Source organism: Echinops telfairi, unplaced genomic scaffold (genome assembly GCF_000313985.2).
Source record: "Echinops telfairi isolate 266 unplaced genomic scaffold, ASM31398v2 ScPeMD7_7413;HRSCAF=8451, whole genome shotgun sequence".
NCBI classification, from domain to species: Eukaryota; Metazoa; Chordata; class Mammalia; order Afrosoricida; family Tenrecidae; genus Echinops; species Echinops telfairi.
The window spans coordinates 260,619-271,430 of record NW_022111313.1 but is presented as its reverse complement, the minus strand read 5'-3'; the positions used below and the strand labels follow the sequence as shown (position 1 = coordinate 271,430).

The 10,812-nt window shown below is 49.1% G+C and overlaps 1 protein-coding gene across 1 annotated transcript in view; it reads right to left on the bottom strand.

Annotated features, from left to right (window-relative positions):
• LOC101655207 (piezo-type mechanosensitive ion channel component 2-like) overlaps positions 1-10,812 on the bottom strand; it is a 158,820-nt gene that overhangs the window by 141,609 nt on the left and 6,399 nt on the right. Inside the window, exons 3-6 of the mRNA XM_013008440.1 lie at positions 6,111-6,118; positions 2,557-2,710; positions 1,790-2,003; positions 943-1,105 (exon numbers count right to left, since the gene is read on the bottom strand). Coding sequence (XP_012863894.1) covers positions 943-1,105; positions 1,790-2,003; positions 2,557-2,710; positions 6,111-6,118 — 539 coding nt within the window. The remainder of the gene's footprint in view (positions 1-942; positions 1,106-1,789; positions 2,004-2,556; positions 2,711-6,110; positions 6,119-10,812) is intronic.

Sequence of the window (10,812 nt, the reverse complement as noted above, 5' to 3'; positions counted from 1 at the left end):
GTGACCCCATGATTGGCTGTGGACTGGACCATCGTGGCGTCCACTGGCTGACTTTTTACAGTCCACCACCGGGCCTTTCTTCCTCCTCTTAAGTGAAGAGCCAAGGCTGTTCCACGTCACAGCAGCACACAAGCCTGCACACAAGCTTGACCGGGGGTCTAACATGGTCCTCCCTCATCAAAGGTGGGAATTTTGCCACTGCCTCCATACGTAGCAAGGTAAGACACCCCCTGCATTACCACTTCATTACACAATCAACCTAAGACTAGGGCAAGGTCTTACGCCTTCAATCCCTTGCAAGTTCCCCAAATCCAATGTTCATTTTGCTTTCACCAAACCAAACACCAGACCACCCCCATGGAGACCATCCGACTCGGAGCAGAACTGACACCCAGCCGCCCCGCGCCCGGGTTTCTAGGTCAGTCATCTTGACAGAAGCTACTCCCAGGTGGGCTGCTAGCCCCAAGGTCAGCAGTTCGAAACCACCAGCCCCTGGGTGGTAGGGAGGAGGGTGTCTTCTACTCCTAGAAAGAGTTACAGTCTGGGAACTCATAGGAGAAGCGCTGCCCTGTCTTGTCGGGTCACTAGGAGTCAGGATAGACGCAAGGCCAGTGAGCGTGGGTTGTTGCTTGTTTCTTTGGGGTTTGGTGGCTCATGAAGCTGAGTCCTGCTCTTGCACACCCTCCTGTCTTTCTTCTGTGCCTGGGAGCTGAGCAGAGGCAAGGCGTACTCTTGGGTCACATGACAGCCCTTCAAACATTCCGGGCTCCTCCCACTCCCCCCTCCTCCCACTCCGACTCATCACTCCCAGCCTGAGTAGTGCCATGGGAAGGGAACCTAGCAAGTATCTTTCAGCCATTCACACTCGAGGGAGACTTTGCCCACTTGCTGTGTTGGGGTGGGCAGGTGAACAAACAGTCCCGCTCTCTGGGGACCACCTACGGCAGGAGGAGGTGCCTGCAACTTCAGCAGGAGGACCAGTGCGTAATACGTCAGCAGCAGGATGGACGGGTTCACCACCTCCGGCCAGCCGAGGCCTGCATGGACGTGGAGCTTCCAGGGTTCCGTGCGATTGGTCCGGATGACCCCAATCATGCCCAGCAGCCTGTGTGCAGAAAGCTGGTCAGCCAGAGAGTCATCAGATGCTGCCCTGGTCTACTCCAGGTCCAGCCCCTTGCTTTGAGGAGGCCAGAGAACCAGGCTCAGGGAGTCTGGCAGCTGGTGACGGGTCAGCAAGCTCAGGACCACCTCTGGAGCATGAACCTTGCCCCACCCTCTTCCTGCGACGCCTTTTGATCAAGCTCCTCATGGGTCTCCCCTTCGACATGAGCCCGGCTGTCTTGCTGTCTTGTATCCCCGGTCCCAGGCACACAGGTCGGCCACTTTCCCTTCTGAAGGGCTTTAGAAGCCGGCCGTTGGTTGAAATTGCCAACCGGGTTTGCACCCCCCTTTTTTTTGTTTTTTCCTTTTACCCTTATCCCCAGAGCCGTGCCTGGACGACTCCGGGCTGGCAGGAAGGAAGGGAGGAAGAAAAGGAGGGAGAACGAACGAATGAGAGGAAGAGATATGGGGAAGGAGGGAGCAAAAGGAAGGTACTAAGACTATTCTGTCCTCCAGGTGGGAGGTGGCTATGGGTGCTGTCCTCAGATGCTGCCAGGCTGAACTTCCCAAGTTGACCACATCCTTACCCTGGTTTGGGGAAGTTGAGGTGAGGCTGCACCCCTAAAGAGCAGGGAAAGCCCCTCTAAGAACCCTCCCTCCCATGCCTGATGGGTGTCACCAGCTGTACCTGGCATGGATGTCCTCTGGTGGCACGAGGTCCTGGAAGACAGGGAGCTGGTAGAGGTAGAGGCTCCCCAGGTGGCCGGCAGTGAAGATGGTCATGAAGACACACAGAGAGCTGAAGGCCAGGGCACTCAGCGCCCACCGGCATGCCCACCAGGAGCCCAGGCCCAGGAAGGCCCCGAAGTACACAGCCGAGGTGATGGAAGGAGACACCATGCCTGGGGAGACGATCCCCCACATGACCGGTGGCCCTTTCCTCCCCCATCTCCCAATCACATGCTCTCTGTGAGCCCAGACCTGGAGGTGCTGCCTCTGAAAGCAGCCTGCACGGGCACGTGGCAGGGCCCAGACTTGGAGCGGCATCCCAGAGAGACGCACCAACCCCCAAGGCTAGAGGACAAGGGTGACCCACCCACAGACATCCAAGTATGGGTTGCTGGGATGGGCCAACCCTTTCTGTGAGTTCTTGTCCCTCTATCTGAATAGCAATGTGACCTGATAGAAAAGGTCATCTGCCTGAGGCCCCCTGAGCCAGCAGCATAGCTCAGACCCCTCCCTTGCTCTTCATGACCTTCCTGCTCCAAAGAATTTGCTACCCAGCCCGCAGCCTCCAAGAGACCTCTCTCTCTCTCCAATCAGCTGCCTACTCCCCTAGAGAGCTCCCCAGAAACCCTGGGCTCCTGTGCAACCCTATGGCCCAACCCAGACTCTCCTCTTCTGCGCCCACTGGCCAGTCCAACACTGGGCCCGCCACCCAGAACGTTGGGGTACCTGCCAAGCCCAGGAGGAGTGCCACCAAGACCTTTCCTGAAGCGGAAAATAAAGGCTCCAGGATCATTTTCAAGCCTGAGGCCAAGGAGGTGATTTTCAGGACACAGTCTTTTATCACTCCCCCAGCCTCCTCCATGCTGCCCTCGATGCTGTCCTTGGAACAGGAACCGGGGGGGTCATCCTCAGAGTCACACCCACAATCCTGGGAGAAAGAAGAGGCAAAATCCAAGGCATAACCATTAGTGTCTATTGACCGAGGAAGAAGGAGAGCCAGGAAGGGGAGGAGACGGTGGGAAGTGTGGCTGATGGCCTCCAAGAACAACTGCCTCCTTGACATTGAGACCAGAAGAAGTGGATGGTGCCTTTCTCCCCTGTTGAACATTTGGATCAAAGAGTCTCTTGAAGGATTCTGATCGAATGTGGGGAGGTGGGGGTAATCTAGAATAGAATTTCAGATTCTCATGGACTCTAGACTTTCTGGAGCCACTGGGGCCAGATGATCCCTCAAAACCATGACCCTTAGGATATGTTTAAACCTTAAATGAAAACCATCCCCTCAAGTGTACTTAAGACCACATAATAGCTTAGCTCAACTAGTAAAGAGGATGCAACCTTCAGTAGAGACCACCTGCATCCAAGGCCATCATCTCAAGAAGAGATGTGCCTCTTGGGCACTGAGGAGAGAAGACTTGAGCAGCAGTAGCATGACCTCAAGCACACGGTGCATGAAGAAACCAAAGGACAAGAAATAGAGAAGTCATCAACGAGCGTGTTGGAAGAGACTCTGAACTTGCTCTTGAGGACAGAGTAGCTAAAGCAAATGAAATCAACGTGAAGTCAAAGCGTTGAATACACATGTCAACGGGCAGCTTGAGGAGACCAAGGGCCGTGTTGTGATGACATGTGCAAGGCCTGGAGTTAGACTACCAAAAAGGAAGAGCACAATATACAGCAAACGAAAAGAATGAAGGGAAAACGCCAGGCCAATAGCGAAAGATGCTGCGGGCAAAATGCTGGGCAGGACAGGAAGCATCAAAAGAAGACGAGAGACAGGGATGCACAGAGTCGCTGTATCAAAACGAGCTGCTCGGCCGTTGACCATTTCAAGAGGCAGCAAGAACTGATGGTATCGCAGGATGAAGTCCACGTGGCTCTCAAAGCGAACGTGAACTACAGGAGTCCTGGAATGGACCCAATACCAATTGAAATGTTTCTGCAAGCTGATGAAGCACTGGACGCACTCAGTCCTGTATGCCGAGCGCTTTGGAAGACAGCGACCTGGCCATCCCACTGGAAGAGATCCCTATTTGTATGCATTCCCAAGAAAGGCAACCCAACCAACTGTGCAAATTATCAAAGACCATCATTCATATCAGATCCAAGTTAAAGATTGCAAAAGATGGTTCAACAACGGTTTCAGCCGTACATCGACAGGGACCTGCTATCAAGTCAAGCCACATTCAGAAGAGGACAAGGGATATCATGGCTGATGTCAGACGGGATCGTCTCTGAAAGAGACTACCAGAAAGGTGTTCACTGTGTTTCCTTGGCTGTGCAATGGCATTCAACTGTGTGGGTCATACCACGCTGAGATCATCATTCAGACGGACGGGGATGCCAGAGCACTTCATTGTGCTGCTGGGGAAACTGCATATGGGTCAAGAGCCAGTCATTTGTGCAGAACCGGAGGATACTGCTTGGTTTAAAATCAGGAAAGATGTGCATCAGGGTCTATCAGTTCACCATACTTTCTCAATCTGTAGGCTGAGAAAATAATCAGAGAAGCTGGATTATCTGAAGAAGTCAGCATCAGGGTTGGGGAAAGGCTTATTAACAACCTGCAAACTCAATGTGAATTAAAGGCCTAAACATAAACCCTAGGACCATCAATGAAAAATAAGGACAAATGGAAAGGCCCTAATACAAGATATAAATATACTGCTGAACATAATGAAAAATATTCACACTATAGAAGACAAAAGAAAGAACTGGGACACTCATGCACATCAAAAGAGTTCCAAGAGAACCCATTGATTGGGAAAAAAATAGCTAATAGTGATTCATCAGTAAAGGGCGAATTTTAAAAATATATATCTACAGAAATCTACAACAACTTAGTAAGAAAAAATTCAAATAACCCAACAAAAAAAGGGCCCAAGGCATGAGTAGACAATTTACTAAAGACGGCATCCAGGCGGCCAACAGCTATATGAAGAAATGTTCACCTTCATCAGCAAGAAGAGAAACACAAAACAGTGAGATGCCACCTCACACCAATACGCTGAGGAACAATTTTTGTAACAAAGCAGAAAATAATAAGTGCTGGAGAGGATGTGGGGAGATCGGACTGCTCCTACATCGCCAGTGGGACTGTAGAAGTGTCCACCCACTGCGGAAATTAATGTGGCTCTTCTCGAAATAAATGCCCATACAGTTACTTCGTGACCCTACCATCTCGGAAGAAATGAAGCACACAACACAAACAGACATCTGCACAGCTATGTTTATTGCAGGAATCTCCACAATAGCATAAAGATGGAAGCAATCAACAAGGGTTAGTCTGCGAGACAGGACTCTGCCCCCACAAAGGAGGGGTACCGAAAGTCCTACCTCCACAACATGTGTGCAGCTAGCAGCCAGCCAGTCACCCGCATCTGGAAGAGACACAAGATCTTTGCTTGTGAAATTCTCTGATCAGTAACACAAGCGCATTGACTAAAATCATATTCCTAGCAATAGAATTGCTTTAAACCTTAGGGGAAGATTTAGGATATACTACAACAAAATGACAATGATGTCTCAAAAAATCAAATGAGGGGCTCATAGAAACAACAGCTAAAAGACTGGATGGTGAGCTGTCACTTGACCACAGCCCTGCTATAAGAACTATTAGTTCTTATGACATAGCCCTGCCTGGTACTCGCCCCCATTAAGAGATCCGTGCGCACATGGGTGCCACAGCAAAGTGTAGTGAAAAACCTAGACGGTGCCCAGCTATCGTGCATATTAGTTCCTGGGGCCTCAGAGGTTTGTATCAAAACAAGCAGCCGGCTAAGCGAGGCATCAGCTGAGTCCAGACAGAAGCAGCACACTAACGGTGTGATCCAAAGACGGCTAATAATATGATCCACACCCGGAAAAGGGCACAGTCCCAACACCCAAATCCTAAACCCCCAGATTGCAGGAAGCAGCGGGAGCTCAAAATCCATTTGCAAAACCACTGCATGGGATGAGCCTCCTGTGAATCCGCAATACACGGCGGCTTGAAATGACAAGAGATCAAAAAGCAGGTGGTGAGCCTTGTACAGGGGACTTCAGCAACTGAACTCTGGCCAGTTTATGGTGTCTTATAATACGACTCCCCAATGGACGCAAAGTAAATGTGTTCTGAACTTTCAGTATTCTCTGCTTTCTATTAGATTGAGATCTCCATTGGTTTTGCATGAGCACTGTGGATTGATCCTTGATTGGTGTCTGCCCTCATTTGATACAGTTATCTGTTGAGGAAAATGGGATCGATGGGAATAAGAAGCTGGGAATGGGAGTGGCGATACCTGAGGACCTGGCAGGAGAGGGCGGGAAATGAGGGGGAAGCTTCAGAGGGTGAGGATGAGGATGATTGTGCAGCCCTTCTTGATACAGTGGGGCCATTGAATGGGTGTTTTCTCCCTGCTGTTCTGTTTGTTATTGCTAGGGGCCATTGAGTTGGTTGTGATCCATGCCAACCTTATGCACAACAGAACAAAGCATTACCCGCTTCTCTCTGTTGCTGCTCCACTACTTTACCAAGCATGACGTCCTTCTCCAAGGACCTGTCTCTCCTGATGACACCTCCAAAGGATGTGAGACGAAGACTTGCATCCTTACCGCTAAGGAGCACTGTACTTCTTCCGAGACGGATTTATGTGTTCTTTTGGCCGTCCATGGCCCTTTCAATATGCTTCCCCAGCACCATCATTCAACCACATCAATTCTGCTTTGGTCTTCCTTATTCAATGTACAGCTTTCACAAGTATATGAGACGACTGAAGATACAACGGCTTGTGTCGGGCACACCCTCGGTGCATTAGCACTGAGTACTCGCTTTAGTACACTGAAAGTAACACTTTTGCTGTTCAACACTCTAAAGAGGTCGTGTGCAGCAGATAGACCCCATGAAATGTGTCATTTGATCTCGTGACTGCTGTTTCCATGAGCTTTGATTGTTCCAAGCAAGATGAAATCCTTGACAACTTCCATCTTTTCTCCCTTTATCGTGAGGCTGCCTACTGGTCCAGTTGTGAGGACTTGGATTTTGATCTTTACATTGAGTGGTAATCCTTGGTCTTCATCAACAAGTTCTTCAATTTCATGTCCTCCGCCCTTTCAGCAAGCAAGGTTGTGCCATCTGCATACAGCAGGGGGGTTTTCCAATCTGATGTCTCGTTCTTCACGCAATCTAACTTCTCTGATGATTTGCTCAACATACAGTATGGTGACAGGATACAGCCCTGACACACACACCTTTCCTGGTTTTAAATCATGCAATAGGCCCTTGTTCTGTACATACAACTGTCTCTTGATCCATGTACATTTTCCCCATTAGCACAAACAGTGTTCTGGGGTTCCCATTCTTCTCAAGCCTATCCATAGTTTGTTATGATCCATACAATCAAATGCCTTAGCACAGTCAACAAGACATAAATCAACATCTTTTTTGGTATTCCCTGCTTTCTGCCAAGATCCATCTGACGTCAGCAATAATGTCCCTTGTTCTCTCTCCTCTTCTGAATCGGGCCTGAACCTCCGGCCGTGCCCTGTCGATGCACTGCTGCCACCCTTGTTGGAGGATCTCGGGGAAAATTTGACTTGCCTGTGATGTTAATGATGTTGTTCTATAATTTGAGCATTTTGGGGGGTCACTTTTCTTTGGAAAGGTCAGCGGGCCAGGTCTTTCAAATTTGGAAAGGTCAGCTGTCTTTCAAATTTCCTGCCATCGATGATTAAGTGGTGCTTCCCGTGCTTCATCACCTTGCTGGAACCGTTCCATTAGCATTCCGTCAATTCCCAGAGCTTTGCTTTGGGTCCATGCTTTCAATACGTGAAACTCCTTCCTTGAGCTTTAAACCTCCTTCGAATTTCTTCATCTTGACATTCTTCCTGCAGCACCAGTGGCTCTTGTTCATACGCTACCTCTTGAAGTGGTTGAATGCCGACTCGTTACTTCTGGCACAGGGACCCTGTGCATTCTTTCCGTCTTCTATTGATACTTCCCGCGTCATTCAATGTTTGGCCCGTGGAATCTTTCAATATTGCAACTCAAGTCCTGTGTTTTTGTTCCCCTTGAGTTGTTTCCGTTTAAGCTGTGTTGAGAGTGTTCTTCCTTTTTTAATTTTCTAACTCTAAGTCTTCACACATTTCAACACAATATCTTACTGTGTCTTCCCGAGGTGCCCTTTGAAATATCCTGTCCAGCTCTCTGACTTCATGCACCTTCAGGACTTTTGTACTCAACCTGCAAGAACAAGTGCCAGTGGATCTGCAGAAGCCCCTGCTGCTCTGAAGGAGGGAGTGAAGAGTTACAGTGTTGGACACGCGTGGGGGCAGTTCTACCCGGTCCTGCAGAGTCGGCGCCCTCCGTGGTAGTGCGTTTGTCGTGTTTTTTTCAGTCAGACGCCCATCCTGATCTTTCCCTTCTTCCTGTCTTTTTAATGAACTTCTGCTTCCTTCACGTGAGATGTTCTCGATGCCCTCCCACCGCTCATCGGGTCTTCTGTCATTAGTGTTCAGCGCAGCCAATCTGTCCTTGAGATGTTCTTGAAGTTCAGGTAGGACACCCAACGCCGTATTTTAGTTCTGGTGAATTTGTTTTAATTTTCTTCTGCTACAACCTTTACTTAAATATGAGAAATTGATCATCCGTTCCACAGTCAGTCCCTGACCTGGTTTTAGCTGTTATACAGACCATCTCCACTCTCTCTTCCTGTGGACACAGCCAACCTGGTTCTCTGGATTCCATCTGGACAAGCGCACATGTATAGTCACCGTTTGTGTTGTTGAAAAGAGTCTTTTCAATGAAGAAGTCGTTGGTCTTGCAAAATTTTGTCATATGATCTCCAGCTCTGTTTCCATCACCAAGATCATATTTTCCAACTACCGCTCGATTCTCTTTGTTTCCAACTTCTGTACCCCAATTGCCAATAATTACTAATGCATCTTGATGACATGTTTGATCAATGTCAGACTGAAGATGTTGGTAAAATTCTTCAACTTCTCCATCACTAACTTTGGTGGTGGTGCATACACTAGAGTGACAATCGTCCTAACTAGATTTCCTTGAATGCAGACAGACAGGTTCCTATCACAGACTGCACTGTACTTCAAAGATAGACCTGGGAAGGTCCTTTCTGACTCTGAACGCTATGCCAGTCCCTGGATTTTGTTGTTCCCAGCAGAGTAAGCTATATGATTTTCTGATTAAAAATGGCCACTACCAGTCCATTGTAGCTCACTAATGCCTACGATAGTGATCTCTATGCATTCCATTTCGCTTTTTATTACTTCCAATTTCCCTAGGTTCCTACGTTTGCATCCCAAGTTCCATGATTACGTTTTTACAGCTGTCTCTTCTCCGAGTGAGTTGTGCTCCATCAACCAATGAAGACCTCGCAGGCTCCCGGCCCAGAGACCTTCCTCCATTCACGCTGCCACGCTGACTCTCCCTTGAAAAGCAGCTCCTCCTCCGTCACATGCACACTGCCTTCTCGCCCAAGCGGCCCGCCCCTGGCACCCTCTCTGCGCCCATTCATTAGGCCTTCGGGATCCGATGAGGTTCTGAAGCTGTGCATAAGGTTTCCAGCGGCTCCTCCCTCCTCAGTGGGGAGCCAAGTCCTTCTTCACCGTCTCCTCTTGGTCTTGAAGCTCCTCGGAAACCTGCTCCCTTTGGGTGACCCTGCTAGTGACACCGCCTCCAACATCCCAGTGACACCCAGGCGCCGCAATACGACAAACGGTCAGACGAGGGTGGCCATTGAAATGCAGTATATGTTCATTATAGCTCAATGTTTTTAAATGGAAACAATAAAAACTCTAATTATAGAGGAGTGGTTAAACACACTCTGCTACATTCATACACCGGAATATTAGACATCTGTAAAGCACACTGACAATTCTGTCAAGCACTGACTGACATGGACAGAATTAGGGAATGCCACATACGTAGCAAACTGAGTCTACAAAGATAAGTATTTGGGGACTCTATTATTATAACGAAAAAGACAGGGGGCTTCTTTTCACTTTGAGTTGAGATAAGACATTGAGACTACTCGGAGGCCAGGGGCAGGGTGGGGAGGGCTGGTAGCGGGGAGGCACAGGAAATGGGGGAGGGGGGTGCTGGGAGGAGAAAACAAAGCAAACTGAACCACATGTCTGGGGTTCAGGGGGCTACTATTACTGATTTCATCTAACGAGATGGGCTTGGCAACCACCCAGAAGATGTTTTTCTTTAAATACCAAAGGAAAGAAAACGTTAAAAGAAATTTTAAGCGAGTGAGAGAGTGCTGGGTCAAGCCTTAAAGCCCTTCCAGATTTCTCCTAACCCCTGAGATCTAAACGCTGGCCTGAGGCTGAAAGGACAGGAAAGCTGGACTGAGATGGCTTAGATTCTTTAGTGATAGCCAAGTCTGATTTAAAAGGTGGGGGGAAAGTGCAAAGCCCTAGAGTCAGGCAAGGGAAAGGAAAAGGAAGAACCCTCGCATCGTATCTCCCTCTGAAAGGGCTCAGGAAAATATCAAGCCTTGATTTGAAATAGCGACCGATTCTATGGGGAAAAAGCATTGAATGTTGTAGGAAGCCTCAAAGGTGAGGAGAAGAATGCACAGAAATACTGCCCCCGAAGAACGAGTCGACAGTCAACCATTTCCAGAAGCAGTAGATGATCCAGGACCCCGGTGCTGAAGGAAGCAGCTCAGGCTGCGCCTAAGGCATTCGTCAAAAACAAGGCCCCCGGGAGCCGACGGGACACCGGCTGAAACGTTCCAACAAGCCTAAGGAGCACTGGAAGCACTCATCTGTGACAGGAAGTTTGGAAGACAGCTACTTGGCCAACTGACTGGAAGAGATCCACGTTGGTACCCATTCCCAAGAAAGGTGACCCAGCAGAATGCTCAAACTGTAGAACAACATCCCAAACGCCACCTGCAAGTACAAGTCCGCTGAAGGTCCTCCAACCGTGGTGGCAGCAGTGCATCGGCCAGGCTCTGCCAGAGGCTCAGGCCC